Source organism: Budorcas taxicolor, chromosome 22, assembly GCF_023091745.1.
Source record: "Budorcas taxicolor isolate Tak-1 chromosome 22, Takin1.1, whole genome shotgun sequence".
NCBI lineage: Eukaryota > Metazoa > Chordata > Mammalia > Artiodactyla > Bovidae > Budorcas > Budorcas taxicolor.
Genome location: NC_068931.1, coordinates 47,425,268 through 47,444,157, shown reverse-complemented (window position 1 = coordinate 47,444,157; position 18,890 = coordinate 47,425,268). Strand labels below are relative to the sequence as shown.

General features: G+C 39.3%; 1 protein-coding gene across 1 annotated transcript in view; it reads left to right on the top strand.

Annotated features, from left to right (window-relative positions):
* The window catches only part of SKOR2 (SKI family transcriptional corepressor 2), a 34,278-nt gene extending 17,033 nt beyond the window's left edge, over positions 1-17,245 (top strand). Inside the window, exons 5-7 of the mRNA XM_052660587.1 lie at positions 161-259; positions 9,447-9,514; positions 17,183-17,245. Of these exons, the coding sequence (XP_052516547.1) occupies positions 161-259; positions 9,447-9,514; positions 17,183-17,245 (230 nt within the window). The remainder of the gene's footprint in view (positions 1-160; positions 260-9,446; positions 9,515-17,182) is intronic.
* The last annotated feature ends 1,645 nt before the right edge of the window (positions 17,246-18,890 follow it).

The window sequence follows — 18,890 nt, the reverse complement described above, 5'->3', positions numbered from 1 at the left end:
TATTCATGGATTTCTGCACAAAATCTATCCTATGTCTATGCAACACTTTTTAAACTAGTAAAATATTTTGTCTTATAATAATAAATTGCCATATATAACAGTTCTCTGGAGAGTTATTTGTAAAGATTAGTAAAATGACTCTTCTTTTTTTCTTTCTTAGAAGAACTTCAGAAGGTTTTATTTGAACAAATAGATTTACGGAGACGACTCGAACAAGAATTCCAAGTGTTAAAAGGAAATACATCTTTCCCAGTATTCAGTAAGAAATCACTTTTATTTCATTGCATTATGATACTTGATAACATTTTTATTAGTCAGTGTAAGTACATGATCTTCCTGTGACATCTTTAGTGTTTGGAGATTGTAGCCTGTTATTTATTTTATCCACTCACAGATAAAATTTCTTATAAGAACGTTTTAGTGTTAACTGTATTGGTAGATATGTGTTTGTGCATATATATAGTGTACATTTAAAACATGTATGCAAATATACCCTTAAATATATAGATATATTTAAATAGATATATTAATATTTTTAAAACAAAAGAACTACTGAAGTATTTTTTTCTCTAAGGTAGGAAAAACAAAAGAACAGTTAATTCCTTTTCTCAGATAGTGCTAGAGAGCTGTCTGGTGCTTGAAATATGAAGATTTAAAATTTAACTATTCAATATACCTATATTTTATTAATTAAAATTAGTATAATTTTAGTAGTTTGGGATTCTCCATCCATATTTAGCATTAAAATTTCATTTCAGATTTATTGGCAAAAGAAATTATGGCATAAAAACTTGGTTCTGCTCCCAGAGTCCTAGAATTTCAGAAAGACCTAAGATGGGTGTCCAGATTTCTAAAATTCTTCAGTCATGTTCTGAATCACTCTTAGATAAGTAATGGGTTGACCAAAAAGTTCATCCATGATCCAGTACATCACAGTAGTGTTTTTCAAACTTTTTGAAGTTTCATTTAGTCATATTCCTTTCTCCAGAGAGAGGAAAGTGGGAAATAAAATAATATGTAAACATATTTTAAATTATATACATTTAATTTTTTTCTCAGACTTTGAGCATGTCAGTACCCTTTGTTTATTAAACCAGAAATCAGAAAACTCATGTTGATAATTCCTGGGCAAGAGTCACAAGCAAATATCTGGAAAAAGACTTTTCAGTAATCGTGGCAATTTTAATAGTATGAACATAAAGGTCTACCAGAGCTTCTCAAATGTGATCGTCAGCACGACTGAAAGACTTGCCCTCTTGGCTAGTAGGTTTGAACAGTACTGGGTTCCTGGTAACATGTCAGACTAAGTTGCACCAGAATGTTTAGCAGGGATAAAAATGAAGAGGGCTCATGATGGAAGAGAGTACTGGCCACAACGAACAGCAGAGTTGGCCAAGTTTGAGCTCTGTCAGTATCCACAAGGGAGGTTTGGCGCTCATGATGATACTTGAGTATTTTGAATTTGAAGAATGCCTCCTGTGGCTCAGAATAAGATCAAAGGGAGGAGAATGACCAATAGCTCTTGATAGTGTATTAGGCTCATCATGACATTTGTAGTGCTAAGAAAAAGAGGAACATAGTTAAAATATCTTTGAGACCTTAAAAAACAGGTGCTTCCAAATAATCCAGGATTCCCTAATTTCTAAAACTGTACCTTAAGATAAACTGTACAGATCCTTGCAGCAGTGAGCAGACACTAAGTGATTTGTGTCCCCTCTAAGCTGATGTTTATCTAATTGTTGAGTTTGCGGATCCAGCAGACTGGATCCAGACCCCAGTGAGTCCCCGGAGTGTCTACCTAACTCCCTGTGAAGCCAGGGTAGCCATAATTTTTACCACTAATAAAAGTTGATCAACTGTTTTAAGGAATTGGGACTTCCCCGGCAGTACAGTGGTTAAGACTCTGTACTTCCACTGCCTGGGGCATGAGTTCAATCCCTGGTCAGAGAACTAAGATCCTACATGCCATGGCGCAGCCAAGGAAAAACAAAATCATTTTAAGAAATTAAGTAATTTGTACATTTCTTGCTAGTTATCATAAACATGCAGATGTTTCTGTTTTTTCAAAAGTTGGGATCCCAGTTTCCATTCAGACCCCTCATTCATCCTTTCGTTGTGAGTTAAGATGACTCCTCTATGTTGCCATGTGTATGAAACACTTAGATTAAAAAACAACAGAAAAGTTTTACTCCTTTTTATCTGCAGTGTACTCCACTGACCAAGGAAGTGGTGTGGGTACCCAAGTTTGAATAATGCGTGGTTTAGACCCACCACAAAGAGGCAGTTAATTTCACACCAGTGAAATAGCAAATGCCCATTATGTGCTTGTTAACTAAATGTGAGAGGCCATGAGGCTGGCAGACAGATTTAGCTTCACTCCGGTGGAAAGGGGAGGATGGAATTACTAAAGCCACATCAGAAGGAAGCAGAGAGGAAACCCAAGCAGAGCATTTTACTAGGAGGTGGATTCAGTCAGGACACTTCAAATCTAATTCCCTTAGAACACTGGATACTTAGGCTAAGTTATCACCTGTAACTTACGATTCCAGGCTCAAAATCCCCTGAGCTACTTTGTGGCTCTGCCACTTCCTGGTTGTAGGAGCTTGGAAACTATAACATGGGCCAGATAATCCTTGTCTCATAGAAAGATGAGGACTACATGAGAGAATCCACATTAAAGTCCGAGAACATCCCTAGCACAGGATAAGTGCTTAATAGCATCGGCAGTGACAGTGATGGTGATGAGGAAGCAGGAGGAGGAAGAGGAGATTATTCATTAGCATTGAGTTCTTGAAAAGCATTTCTGGAATACAGAGCATGGTGGTTAGTAGCCGGGTCTCCAGGTTTGGACGCTGACTTCCCCACGGAGTAGTAACCTTAGACAGCTTTTTACCTGACCTCCTTTTTAGCTGTAGAACAATACTAGTGCCCACTTTGTGGCATTGCAGAAAGGATTAAAATGTATAAAGTGTTTAGCATAGTTACTTATCCGTAGTAATGTGAGTCGTTGTTACTATTACCACTTTAAGTATAACATTTATGTTCCTACAGGGGCTTTATTGTAAAGCAGCTGATATTAGAAAGCAGAACTTCTAGAGCTTTATCGGGCTGTAGTTATAGAGGATGGGACAGGCAGCGAAATTGGTTTTGATACAAGACAATTTTGTTTAGTTGTCCAACTTAGCAGAGAAGCGAAGAGAAGTCAGGAGGGGATCCTAAGGAAAGGTGGGAGAAATGTAATCTAGAATTGGGTAGAAATAAGAGTTGGAGGAAACAGATGAAGAGGAGCTTCACCTCTGTCAAAGTCATTGAGGTGACAGTAGAACAACTGGTCCCACATCCTGTGGCGACATCCTGTGTTTAATTAGACAGAGGCCCTGCGCCCAGCAGGCCACCAGACTCTCCCACTAAGGACCAGTCTGATCATTGCTGCAGCTGCAAATCCAGTTGTCATTTTGTTATGACACTGTATCTGCCTTCCCTAGTGAATCTCTCCTTCCTCCCTTCTCCTCCAGCACCCAGCACCTTCCTTTATTACAGCATTCAGGCCTTTGCTGTCATTTTTTAGTCATTTTACTCTCTTGCCACTAGCCATCAGTGTAACCTCAGAGCCTAGCCCTGACCTGGGACCTGCCAAAAGGTTGCTGGATGAAGTCACCAGTGGAGAAGGCCCTTACCCTCTCTCTCTCTCTCTCTCTCTCTCTCTCTCTCTCTCTCATGTCTCTGCTGCAGGGTGTAACCCTGGGTCCTTACCTCCCTTCCCAACTCCAGCTCTTTCTGCTTGCTGCCACTAGCCCAGCCTTCCTAAAAATCTACCTTTGGTGCCACATCTTCCACGCACTATAGTGGTTTTCTGGTGCTGATCATATTGCAACTAATCTGACTCCTGACTGGCTTTTAAAACCCTCCATAATTGCCCCACTCACCCTACATATTTCTCCTTCTCCCCCTGTTCAGCTCGTTACCCCACGGACAGCCCTCACCTCTCATTTTCCACCTCTGCACCCCTTGTTTCTCTAGTCTAGTTCCTCGTCTAGGTGCTCCTCATCGTTTGGAACATAGCTCTAGTCCCGCCACCTCCAGGAAGCCTTCCTGCTCTTGCAGTATGCACGCTTTGCTGAAGTCCTAGTTCCACTGGTGTTTTTTGTTAACTCCTCACTGATTCTTTCACCCTCCGCCTGACAGTTGTAAATAAGCTCAGGAAGCTGTCTTTGTTGCTGCCCACCCAAGAAATTGTGGGCATAGAGTGTACTCTCAATCAATGGTTGATATAAGTTTGGGTGTCATATTCAAAGAGATGATGAGATTGGATCACTGATAAAGGAGATTAGTGAGGACTCATGAATTGAGTCCTTGGATTTGCAGATATGATGACAAATTCATGGCACTGAGAGAACCAAGTAAAAAGGCCAATGGTTTGCAACAAGGAAGGCCTAATGACTGAGGCTTTGTGAAAAACTTAACTGGTAGGTGTTAATCATGTCATTGTTTTAGATTTTTATTTAAAAATCTGTTTCCAAGTTCCTTTTAAGATTACTTCTTAAAAGACCCAACTATATTTCGTCCGTCTGAATATGGTCATCCCGTCTTTCACCTGTGGCTGTTACTAGCTTCATTCTGTGATCAGTAGAATCACAGAATTCTGCTTTGCTCACTCTTTATACAGTGTCCTCTGGAGAAGGAGCGAAGGGAGTTTCTAAAACATGGTATGGATCAAAAGTCTCCATTATTGTTTAAAAGCAGTGACAACAAAATGAAGACTGTGTAAATGAAATAAGCCCCCAAAGCTTATTGCGTGATAAGTAGGCTCTACGGGGGGAATTAGAGCTACCGTATGAGTCCTCTCCTTATTTCTAGTGCCAGGAACGTAGGCTGGATACTTCTTGTTGCTGTTTGAAAGACTCTCTGGCTTTCCAGACTGTCCGTGTGTGCGGAACACAGGTGTTGCCACTGTGTTTGGCTGGGAGACTGCCTTCAGTGCTTTTTCTGCCACCTCCGTTGTTGGGCTCTAAGTAATTCTCATTAGAGAAATCAGCTTACTGATTTTTTCATCTCCAGTTAAATTGTGCCTTCATCGCCTTAGAGCATAGCAAACTTTTCAGTTTTTTTCTTTTGCCAGTTAGCAGTCTTTATATCTCCCAATTTATGCTTGTTGTAGAAAAGTTTAAGTATGCAGAAATATAAAAGAAAGAAAATAAAAATCACCCATAATCTTGTCACCTAGAGAAAACCAATGTCAACATTTTGGAGTTGCAGCCTTTCTAATGCATATTAAGTCATTGTTTAAACAAAATAAAATATTACACACGCTATTTTTTTTTAACCTTCCTTTTTTCCACTTAACGTGAACTTCTTTTCTTGACTACCCAGCAGTCTATAAATGTAATCTTATGTTGGACATTAAAGTTTACCCAAGTTTTAGACATCATTGTTACTATATCTTTGCACAAATCCATGATCATTTTCTTAGGATAAACTCCTAAAAGAACTGCTGTGTCAAAGACATGATCTTTTCAAAGCTCTTGATGCAAAATTTTATGTTGCTTTCCCAAAACGTGGGATTCATATTCCCATCCTTGAAACACCATGTGTCATCTTTTCTTTAGATCTTTGGTAACTTAAATGGAAAAAGTGGTTCCTCATATTATTTCCTTTTCTTTCATTGCTGGGGATATTAAACACTTTGCCTATATCTGCCGTCCCTTTGTACGTGTTGTGAATGCCATAGTCTTTCCTCATATTTCTTTTGATATGTTCATTTTCTTATGGTTTGTGTGAACTTTTTACATACTAAAATATTAATTCTGTATCATGTTGCAAATTTTTTTTTGCTTCAGTTCATTTTAAAATGTTGACTTTGGTGTTTTGTGTTTGCATTTGTTGTCACATCAAAGCTTTAAATTTTTATCTAATCAAGTCTATCAGTCTTTCTGGCTTGCTTTTTGTCTTTGACACCTTTCCTCATTCCACTTCTATAAAAATATTCACCATTTTTCTATCACTTTAATAGCCTTTTGTTTTCATTTTAATTTAAAGAATTGTACTGTATGCCATCAGAGAGCCATGAGCATGAATTAAGTAAGGGCTAGCTACCATCATTCCACTCTAAATTGCCCTTAGCTCTTTCCTCCTCCAAAATCAGCCTCTCCTGGGATTCCAGGGAAGTGGCACAGCCAGCTTCAGGCAGACTTCGTTCCCACCCCTCTCAGTTCCCACCCTGATCAGAGGCACTGTGGAGCTCAAGAGGGACAGAGGAAGCTGCCAAGGCTCAGAGGGCATGTCTCGTCTTCACAGATGGATGCCTGTTTGGGATGTACTCTGGCCTCTGGAAAGCACACTGATCTTCTGAAGGTGTCTGGCCCAGGCACGGGGCCAAGGATGCTGATGGAATGCTGGTTCTTATTGCCTTGTGCCCAGTCTATGGGCTTTGACCCACCTCCAGAGCATCCTGAGGTGGCAGGTGGATGCCAGCCCCTCATACAGCCCCTGACTCCTAATTGTTATCAGTGCAAGTCAAAATTACCCACTTCTCATCTACCAGTACAGGAAAGAGAACTGGATGTCTGAAGCCCAACCAAGTCAATTTGCCTTGTCATCAAATCTTAAAGCACTAGAGAAGGAAAGGGCCTTACAGAGCACATTATTCCATACCCTTGTTTGTTCAGATAAGGGTCTGCGCCTCGAGCCGGCTAACTGTCATTCAAGGCAGATCCAGACCTTCTGGTGGATATTTCAGTGCTCTTTTCATTCTTCATCCATTAACCAGCCCCTGCCGTGTGTCAAGCACTGTGGTGGGCTTTGGAAATTTTAGAAGTGTCTAAAATATATCTGTCTGCCCTCACTGTTTACCTCAAAGACACATGTATGACACCTAATCATAGTATGAACGGTGGATGCATGAACAGAGATATGTGTGCAGTACTGGAGGAGTAGAAGAGAAGGGTGATGGATCCTGGAAGCAGAGGGCAGGAGAATCAGAGAACATGCTGGGAGACATAACATTTGAGCTTGAAGAAATGGGAGAGGTTTGCTCTAAGGGCAAGGTCACACCAGTGGTAATCACACGGTGGCTGGGAGTACAGTGCATGTGTGAAGACTGGAGCGTGGTTTGGCGGGTGATGGGGTGCAGGGAGCTTCCTCCACCGCTGCGCTGTAGTCAGCTGAGTACTTGCTGTTCCCCACTCAGCCTCCACGACTTAGTGCAGAGTGCTGATCACATCTCCTCCCCACTTTCCTCGCCGGTCACCCTCCAAGGGAATCAGGGCTCCTCCTCTAACCCTTGCACAGTACTACAGACTTACCTCTATTACAGCAACTTTCCCATCAAGTTCTGAGATGAGAATAGGAAATGGGTCTTTAAAAAAATACATGTTATAAAAGTCAAGACTGTGGAGAGGATAAAAAGATCAAGTCTGCTAGAGATGGAGGGGAGGGGAGCAGTGAATGAGTAGAGCATGGAGGATTTCAGGGCAGTGAGAATGTTCTGCCCAATATTGTGACGACAGAGACATGTCACTATAGACTTGTCCAAATACACAGACTGTACAAAACACCAAGAGTGAATCCTAAGGTAAACTATGGACTTCAGGTGATAATGGCATGTCAGTATAGGTTCATTCTTGGTGGTCAGTTCTGGTGAGTGATGTTGGTAATAGGGGAGTATGTATAGGAAATCTCTGTAGCTTCTTCTTCATTTTGTTGGGAACCTAAAACTGCTCTATCTTTTTTAAGTCTCTTAAAATTAAAATAATTAAATTAAAATCTCTTAAAATTATTAAAAATATTATAGAAAGATTTGTTGTTCCTGTGTGACTCTTTGCAACCCCATGGGCTGCAGCATGCTAGGCCTCCCTGTCCTTCACTATCTCCCAGAGTTTGCTCAAACTCATATGCATTGAATCAATGATGCCAACCATCTCATCCTCTGTCACACACTTCTCTTCCTGCCTTCAGTCTTTGCCAGCATCAGGGTCTTTTCCAGTGAGTCAGCTCTTCACATCAGGTGGCCAAAGTATTGGAGTTTCAGCTTTAGCATCAGTACTTCCAATGAATATTCAGGACTGATTTCCTTTAGGATTGACTGGGTTTATCTCTTTGCTGTCCAAGGGACTTTCAAGAGTCTTCTCCAGTACCATAGTTCAAAAGCATCAATTCTTTGGTGCTCAGCCTTCTTTATGGTCCAACTCTCACATCCGTACATGACTACTAGAAAAGCCATGGCTTTGACTAGATGGACCTTTATCAGCAAAGTGATATCTCTGCTTTTTAATATGCTGTCTAGGTTTGTCATAGCTTTTCTTTCTTCCAAGGAGAAAGTGTCCTTGATAGAAGTCAAAAAATAAAAAGAACAGTGTTTTTAGTTTCTAAGTATCCGTAATCTCATGAATGGTAAAGGGTTTATCTCCTTGAAAGTGATGGGAAACCATCATGGACTTTTAAGCAGGAGAGTGAAAGGGATTTGAAGAGGAAGGAGGTGGAGGCCGGATGGTTGGTTGGGAAATTTTTCAGGCAAGAGGTGCCTGCATTTGGGAGGTAACAATGACAAAGAGAAGATGGAGGTGGAATATACAGGACTCACACCAGCTGGCTGCCAAGATGAAAAGAAGAGAAGAAAAGATGACAGAGTTTCTGGTTTCTTCAAGGCCCTGCCCTGGCCATCCAGCACAGATTCATGTGAGATCAGGTCAATTTCTCAATTAAAGCTGAAAAAGCTGAAGTTAGCCAAGTCCCCCTTTTAAAAAGATCACATGGAAAAGATGAAACAGCAAGATACACATTAAGAAGTTATTCCTTTCTGGAAATACAATAAAAATGATCAATATGTAGAATGGCAAAGATATTTTGCACAGTATCTCTTAAAGATCCTTCCTTCCTTCTCCGATTGAGGCATATGTGTGTGCATGGTAAGTTGCTTCAGTCATGTCCAACTCTTTGCAACTCTGTAGACTGTAGCCCACCAGTCCCACCAGAATCCCATGGACAGAAGAGCCTGGAAGGCTACATGGGGTTACAAAGAGTTGGACATGACTGAGTGACTAATACACTCTCAGAATTTACTATTTATTCTGATTAAACCACAGTCTTGGAGAAAATATGTCTTCAAATAACCATAGCACAGAGAGCTCACCCAGATGCTCTGTGATGACCTAGACAGGTGGGCTGGTGGGGAGTAGGGTTTGGAGGGAGGTTCAAGAGGAAAGGGATATATATATATATATATATATATATATATATATATATATATTCTTATGGCTGATTCACATTGTTGTACAGCAGAAATCAACACATTGTAAAGCAATTATACTCCAGTTAAAAAAAAAATTTTTTTAAGGGGGAGTGTTTCTGTGGAACTGTCAGTAATGTACTATACCATCAATGTGCTAAATATACCAAAAGTAGATTTTGCACTTTAATTAATTTCTTTCCCTGTTTCTCGCTCCTTCCAGATAATTTCCAGGATCAGATGAAAAGGGAGCTAGCCTACAGAGAAGAAATGGTGCAACAGTTACAAATTGTAAGATGCATTTCTACTTAAAAATAAATTCAAGGTGATGGGTTTGTTTTCAAAACCACCTGATATGTATGAAGCTGCTCCTGGTTTTGCCTTGAAATCCTTTGGTCCACTCACCTCTCCGCTGGTTTAGATGCTAATTGCCAAGAGATTTACTTAGATGCAGGATAAACAGATGTGTCAGTATGTTTCCTCTAAATGTAACTACCTACCATGTGTTGATGGACAGATGTGTACATCGTCTCTGAGAGTGAACCAGAGGTACCTGCATCGTCTTCCACTGTGCAAACCTCCGAACACAGCGCGGGGCTGTGCCAGAGGCCCAGGGAAGGGCCATTGTCTTTGTCTTCCCCCTCCCTCCACCATCCAGACCTGAGCCAGGCCCACCACTGTCAATAGAACTTAGTATAAACACAATTCATCAATTAAATTCCCTTGAAGGATGATGAAAAGAAACGAATTATTTCCAAATGAAGTATGTTACTCACTCTATCCTAATCGTGTCTGAAAGTGGACACGGACTGAGATCTGTTGATACAGAAACAGGGAAACAGGAAAACATCTACTAATTAATGGTGTGAGTGTTTTGTTTTTGTTTTTTGAGTTGTATTTTCTTTTTCTGTTTTTCTCGCCCTTTATCCCCATGCAGACGCATCTGGTATTATTTATTGGTGCTTTGAAAGTCATCTCCCAAGCTTCCTCATTTTCATGAGTACAATGGGGAAATAATCTCTGCTCAGTTTTTGTAAGATATTTTTAATCACTTGGGTAAAGACGTAACACTGATTCTTAATGTTATTCACAGCACTGTTGTTATAATTTGGGTTGTTTGGCGTTTCTGAGCTGGTCCCCACTATCCTTCTGCCATGAAATGTTTGTCTATGCAGACTCGCCTGTCTTGTCTAGAGAGCCAAGCATCTAGCTCTCTGTCAAGATTATTTAAGAAAGATGGTTATTGATGTTTCCTTTCTGCGTGGGAGAAAATCGTGCTTGCTTTAATGGAGATTGCCGAGAGTCATTTTGAAAGCATCCTTGTATTTCATGACATTTTCCCCCATTCTGAGGGCTCTATTAAAAGTGCTGCTAACTCTAACCCTCCTTCTGAGGTTTTCCTGGATCTCAAGTGCTGGTTAACGACTCTCAGTTCTGAAAACCACCTCAACGTAAGATCCTCCTAAATAGGATCCTTCTTCTTGTTTTGGTTTTGTTCGTGTTAGTTTTATTTGCACCTAAATTCACTGGGGAAGAAAAGCATTTTCTTAATCAGTTGGCCACTAATCCCCCACAGGAGTTAAAAAAGAAAAGTGTCTACTGTCCTTAGCTTTTGATACCTAGATAATAAGAGCTGCTTATTACTTGCTGTGAATTTATGTATTGCTTAATTTGCCCAAAGAAAGAATATAAAGATAGAATCAGAGGTACAAGGATATAAAATTTTAAGACTTTACTTATTTTACATAGGATACGATTTTCAGACTCTTAAAACAAAAATTGGCGTACGTGCAACCAAAAATGTGTGACTCCTGGGTGGTGATGAACATAGCAAAATGGGCATTAGGAAAGGAAGCTAAATAATTATTTTAGTGCTAGTTATTAAGGCCAGTTATGTAACTTTAATGTCTTAATTTTCTTTGACACTTGGTTTCTTTAGTAAAAGAGGACGTGACATTGCATCCATGTGATAAGCAGACAGTATTAATAAAGGGAAAAATGTCTCATGTCTTTTGAGATATTTGGTGTATGGGATGGTACAAACTGGTATTGCAAAATATCATTATTGTATTGCAAAGTATTCTATCGTCATGTCGTCATTTATCTAGATAAGTGTTATTAATTCATATGCCTCTAGATAGTAAATTCTCCTGATTGCAAATTAAATTCTTTGGGAGGAGTTGGAATGTTTCCCCCCAACCCTTGTAGGTACCATGTAATTCCTGAAATCCACAAAAGCACATCCACACTGCCAACATGAAAACTGGTGAAATAGGCATGATTTATTCCTTCTGCTTCTTCCCCTGCTTTTGTGTCCCCTATCCTGAAATGTCCGGGTCTTCATGTTGCCTTCAACATCAAGCATGGTGTCTAATATCAAATAGCTATCAGTAGACATTGCTGAATTAATCACCACCCATGGATGCCCCTGATTCTGATAATCTAATGTAGCCATCCTCTTAATTCTTTTCCAGATTTTCCCGGCTTGGTCCTGATTTCCCCACATATTTTTTTGTGCTGGGTAACTACTACCAAAACTATTAAAAGAAGCCTTACTAGTGAATTGTGCATGCATGCTCAGTCGGGTTTGACTCTGGACGGTAGCCCGCCAGGCTGCTCTGTTCATGGAATTTTCCAGCAGAATACTGGAGCGGGTGGCCATTTCCTACTCAAGGCAATCTTCCCCACCCAGGGTTCAAACCTGCGTCTCTTGCATCTCCTGCTTTGGCAGCGAATTCTTTACCACTGCACCACCTGGGAAGCCCCACTAGTGAATTACCAGGAGCTTATGCTTTACTAACAGATACAAGCTTTAAGGTCTGCAAACTTGAGTTCAAGATTCATCCTATATAGTTCATTGTATCAGTTTCTAAACCAAAGGGACCCATTGAAGGGCCAACCTAGTATCTTGATAGGTTATATGATAAGGCACAAGTGCTTAATAAGCATGAAATGCAGATGTAAATCATAAAATGCTATGCCAGTATAAATAATCAATTTAATGGCATGCTCTTTCCCGAAGTAGTACCTCTGTTAGTGGAACTATTGGCTAAAGATACATTTGTGCAAGAAGGACTTGTGTTCACACGATACCATCTGCTTTAGAATTGAGGCAGTGGACTCAAGATTTCTTGAATGGAAACATCCTGTCCCTTATTCAGCTTGTATTTGCTAGAGTACCTGGAGAAAAATGTCTTTAGAATTATATCTAAATCAGGTTGCCAGGTATCACAATTATTGTCTTTCTCAGTATTTTTGGTTTAGTGCTCTAACTCATCACTAAATATGGATACATACTTTGTTCCTTGAGAACAGAACAATTCACCAAAATTATTTTATTCATTTATGCTTAAATTATTTTATATTTAAAGTGTATAGAGCATAAGTTACAGAATAGTCATTTACCTGCAGAATAGGTTTCTTTTCCTTTAAATGAGATGAAAACCTACTGTATCCTGCAGTCATAGAAAATTCAAGTATAATAAAACCATCATATTTTGTAACAATTCCCATAGACCCACAATGCATTTATCCTATGCTGTTACACAGTGTTCTTATTCAAGATTATATTGAAAGCATCTTGGGTATCATTGCCGTAGAAAGAAAACTTATGAATTTCTTTGGTGCCTGCATTTTTAGATTCTCTGCTGACTGTAATCTCCATACCGTTGCTTCCTTTTACAGTTTGTTAAATGCAAAGTTGTGGTGGCTATAGATTCAAATGATTGATTCTCTTTGTACATTTATAAATGAATGTGCATTTATTTCAATGTGAGATTTAAAGCATATGCAGTTTGTTTAACATACCTGGGCCACAAGCTAATTTTTTTTTTTTCTTTACAAATAGCTTAAAATTAGAGTTTTAATGTTCTTAACACAGTTTATGTTATAGCCCTCCACCTCTGCCTTGGGTTTTCAAATGCTTAAAATGTTTTCGTTACCAAACTAGATTTATTCATACAAAGAAATATGTTCCTCTCGGTATGAATCAAAAACATTTTTAGAATTAGCAAGTTCATGAAGATGTTTATTACACTAAATATAATCAAGAGCAAAAGATTTCTCATTCACAAGTGAATTATGATTCTAGGGAAAAAGTATTCAATTTGTAAACCAAAACCATTATCCTTTAGGATTAAGAAGAAAGTGAAAAAACTGTGACAATGTTATTTGTAGTTTTTTTAAAGAATGAAATGAAGGTATTTTACTAAGTGTATGACATTGTTTTAAAGATTTTTACTAGTGTATGGTTGATTGACAATATTGTGTTAGTTTTAGCTGTATGGCAAAGTGAATCAGTTATACATATATATATATGTCACTCTTTCTTAGATTCTTTTCCCATATAGGCCATTACAGAGTACTAAGTAGAGTTCTCTGTGCTAGACAATAGGAAAAAAGCATTTTTAGTTATCCTTATTAGCTATCTATTGCATATATAGTAGTGTGTATATATCAATCCCAATCTCCCAATTTATCCCTCCCCATTTTTAACCCCTGGTAAGCATAAGTTTCTTTCTACATCTATAAGAGTATATGACCTTTTGATTAAAGTTTTTCCAAGGACTAAGATATAATATAATTTACAACATGAGCCGAGATTACTATAATGTCTTGATAACCTTTTTTTTTTTTTTCATTGCTAATTTGGCAACACTTTTTTTAAAGCAAGTACATATATGTAGAGGCTACTACCATTAGCTTTGTTCAAGGCATGTCATAGTTGAAGGCATAGTTGTTGAAGACATTAGTCATCGTTCTTGAAGAACATTGTGAAGCTGCAACAGAAAACACGATAAATGTCTGGACTCAGATTCACATCCTTTGAACTTGCTGGATTGCTACCAAGGGCGCATAGATTAAGGAAAAAAAAAAAAAACGCTTTTAAAATGTGCTGGTCTTTAGGTGCCCTCTACTGTTTTTCCAGAACGCTGCAGTCACACACAGCCAAGGGGAACCGGTCTCAAAGTTCTTCATTCAAAGCCTCAATTAACATCATGTTAGTCCACTAGATTTAGTACTAATGTTTCATCCACTGTGGACTTGTAAAAAAGCAGTTTACAGCTCTCTGATGGTGTGAGCCCTGTGCTTCCTTGCAGGGAAAGGAGCAGTGACAGGTCTTTATCGTTGCTGGAGAAGTGTTCCCTCTTCGGCAAGGACACAGCTCTTCAAAGATAATACGGCCTTTTCTTGGAGGTGCTCTAGGATTGACTAGGATGGGAACTTGCCCAGATTTCTACTCTCTGAACCTGGAGAGTTTTATATATGTAAATGTATGCTTTACATATGTAAATATGTTTTACGTATTTTTAAAGGTAGATCAAACGCTTTATTTTTAGAAAATATCCCTGGGTCCCTAGAGGATTTTGATTTTGTGCCTAAATGTGTAACACATCAGAGGACTTGAGATAAGTCTGAAAGTCTGTGGAAGCCGCCTTAAGATTCTCCAGGAGATGGCTTGACTAAAGTGGGTCCTCTTCCAGCTATTGATCTATTGCCTTGCATCTTGACAATGCAGTCACTTGTTTATAAGTTGTATATCCTTTTTCACATCATTCTCTTTTTGAAATGTAGATCCACTTTAATGTCTGCGTTCAGACTAACTCTCTCTTGGCACAAACTAGGAAATTATCCTTTTTGGCAAAATCTCAATACTTTTGGTACACTAGAGCCAACTAGGTAATTTAGAAGTTACATAATAACTTTCAGAGGTTTTTGTCCATGCCAATCTTGATGATTTCCAAGCTGATCAAGATGAAAAGAAAGCTTTTATGAATTCTAATATGTGGGGTTTACATGGCGTAATTGTCTTAAATGGAGCCTCTAAGGTCATAAGCTTCCCAAGATGCGGAAGACAGAACCTGATGCACCACCGATCATAAAAGTGCCCATTACTTGATGTATCATAAGAAAAGGAAGCTTCTAACTATTATTCTAGGATGCCATCAATCACAGTACAGCCAATTTCAGAAATGTTAAAATCTGAGGGGGAAAAGTATATCTTAGAATCAATGAAATAGGATAGTTTCCATGAGCAACTGGGCCGTATGCTAATATATTCTTTATTTATCATTCATGATTTAGGACTTGGAATTAATAATTCTCAGCTCACAACGTGAGATGAACAGTTCTTCACACAGATCTAAATTTCAGTCTGGAGATTTGAGGATCAAATATGCTTATTTGGAAATGTCCTTTTTTTCCCTGAGTCCTCTTAAAGAATTTCCTTATCAGCTTCCCATCTTAATGAGATGCTGCGTTGCTGTTTCTGAAAAAAGAAAGAGAAAGCATTCTGACTTAGATGTGAAAGTAGTGCCCTTCAGGCAGTTTTCTTTAGGTTAGGGTGAGTACTTTACTGGCTTTGATGAGATGGCTCATGGTGATATTAACTTATCTCGTGTAGTGAGTGCCTGGTACAGAAGATACTTACTAAATCTTTGTGGCATCTAATCTTGATGTTGAGAATGCTTTCTAAATGCAAGAGTGACCCAAATGCATTTTATTAGGTAATTCTCTATACCCCAGGTTTCCATCTTTTCCACTTGTTATCCTAAATAATAGAATTCCATTCAAGGCTCTCTGATAGCATTCATCTAAAGAGAGAGGTGATCCGTGTATTTTTGGCATATTGTTTCATACAACGTAGTGGAAAATCAAGGTTCAAGTGTGTCTCTGTTAATAGCAGCTATAGCATAACACAGAGTGGAAAGACAAGTTACCTAGAGTAGGTCCCTGGGTAACTGTTCTTGTCGTGGTTATCTAGCTGACCTTAGCTCTTGTCCTAAAATGTGAGATTAGGACGCTGAACTTTTTATGGTCCTGTATGAAGCAACATCAGTGCTGCTGTCCTGCCCTTTATCGGATATGTCTCCATTGTATACATCCATGTTGTGGTTGTGTATCTAGACACTGAGACAGTTATTTTAGTTTTTTCTCTCTTTCTCATCAAAAAGACTGTTTGATTTGACAAACCAGTTACTATGGCCAACTGGTCCAGTTAATCTTAGTCACTAGCATCACTGTAGGTTTGTAGCTCCTTCCCGTTAATAAAGGTTCATATTTATGCACTGGTAGACCAGGAGAGCAAAACATAAATATACTGGGAATGTGAGAAATGTCTAAAACAAGACACAAAATATTACTTAATTGAGTGGCTATAGTTTTATTTCCTTCGCTGCTTTTATATAATATCAGCCATAGTTCATGTTACATTCTAGAGGCTGTTTCTTTAAATGTAAAATAGACTTAAATCACTAGATTTCTGAACTTAATCTTGTAATAATGAAGGTGAATAACATAACTAGATTTAATGGAGAGGCAAATCTAAATAATATTATACATGTAGTCCAGTTTCAGTTGTTTGAATTTTCTAGCATATCAAGTGTGAGGGACTTTCATTCAAAGCCCCAGTATTGAAGAGTATTTTTCAAGTTTCAGGTAGAATTCTCAAGGGTCATATTTTCCGTTCAGTGCAATTATTTCTGATGCTTCTTAGTAGTTACCGGGAAATTACCCAGAGTAATACTTTGTATTTAGTTAATCTTATTTGTGATTTATAATGAGACATTTGATTGCTCTAGTTAAATGAAAAGTCACATTGAACTAGCTTGTAATCACATTCTTGTTTGTGACCTTGGACATAAGAATACCATATTATTAAATGCAAGTTTTGTTTTTTTTTTAACTTCTTAAGTCAGATGTCACATAGGAACCTCAGAGACTAGCTGTAGCAACAGTCTAGTGTGATCATCTGCTCTGTCCTGAAATGCTTTCTAATGGGACTTAGGAATGCTGTATCCCAGAAGCGCCACCCTGCTGGGGAGAATGGAGACCTTTTCTCCTCAGGGCAGATCCGCAGGCATTCAAATCGCTAGGCACAATGAAGGGCAAGGGTCTCCATTACACCTCTATCTCCAAGTTTAGCTCACCTGGAGAGTTTTGCTTGTTTTTATCTTACAGATTCCCTATGCAGCAAGCTTGATCAGGAAAGAAAAGCTTGGTGCCCATCTCAGCAAAAGCTAAAAGGTGAGCTCACCAGAGAAAACTCTGAGTTGCTTGCTTGTGTTCCTCACTGATGTACTTGATGGTAGCCCCCTAGCACCGGGGGCTGGGTGGTGCTGCACCCTATGTTTAAGCTGATACACTGTTGAACTTCATTCTGGGCCTGGGACTTCCTGAATAAGAAGCTAAGTGCATCTTACAAATTCTGTGGAAATTTTCTAAAGCTAAGGAAATTCTCAAGTCAGTCTTGTACATGTGGTCTTCGTTCTGTTTTGAGGTTTTCTGCTCCTTCTGGTTCCTCCTAACACCCCGATTCCTGGTGCTTATTATGTTTCCTCTTCTTTGCTCTCTTCTTGGCTCAAATTCTTGCTGAAATCCAGCTTTCAGTGAGTTACTGGCAGATGGTGCTGTGAATAACTGCAGGCGACATAGACCTTCGAGAACTTCTTCTGCAGGTTTAGCCATTCATTCTTTTATAAAACAGTCCTTGTTTCTCTACAGATAAGGACAGATCCAATGCCGCATATCTGGCAACAATTTAAAAGACAAGAATTCTGGACACCTAGGGGAAAGAAGACAGTAAAAATTCAATGACTATATTCAGTTCAGTTCAGTGCAGTCGCTCAGTCGTGTCCGACTCTTTGCTACCCCATGAACCACAGCACACCAGGTCTCCCTGTCCATCACCAATTCCCAGAGTTTACCCAAACTCATGTCCATCGAGTCGGTGATACCATCCAGCCATCTCATCCTCTGTCATCCCCTTCTCCTCCTGCCCTCAATCTTTCCCAGCATCAGGGTCTTTTCCAATGAGTCAGCTCTTCGCATCAAGTGGCCAAAGTATGGGAGTTTCAGATTCAGCATCAGTCCTTCCTATGAACACCCAGGACTGATCTCCTTTAGGATGGACTGGCTGGATCCCCTTGCAGTCCAAGGGACTCTCAAGAGTCTTCTTCAACACCACAGTTCAAAATATTCAGAATTTATCTAACCATTTCAAAAACAACTTTTTATGATATAGAAGAAGATATATATAATTATTAGAACTGAAGGAATGCAAAGCTAGGACACTGTTGTTTTCGTAGCAATACACTAAAATGACCTAGCAGCTAGAACAGCTAAATCAGTGAAAAACTCCGATGTCAGAGGTGGTGTTTGTGTGTGCTCATGGCCAACTAGGATTGTGGTCATTTATCAATTTTATTCATTCCCATCAGAATGATACTACTCACTCCTTCCCTCTGGAACCTATTTTCACCTCAATAGAATTTATTGGCAAAAAAAAGAAATTCTATGCAGTGCAGGTTCGTGGTTCCTCTTCTTTCCTTATGTTTCTCTTCTGCCTATCACAAGCTTCCTATACTATGCACACATGACAGTTCTGCTTCTTGCCATCATCTTTATTAGTGATGCATGCTAAGTGGCTTCAGTCGGGTCCAACTGTTTGTGACCTTGTGGACTGTGGCACACCAGGCTATTCTGTCCAGGGGATTCTCCAGGCAAAAATACTGGAGTGGGTTGCCATGCCCTCCTCCAGGGGATCTTCCCGACCCAGGGATCGAACCCACGTCTATGACATCTCCTGCATTGGCAGGTGGGTTCTTTACCACTAGCACCATCTGGGAAGCCCCTTACTAGTGATAATCTTCAGTATTTGTCTTAAACA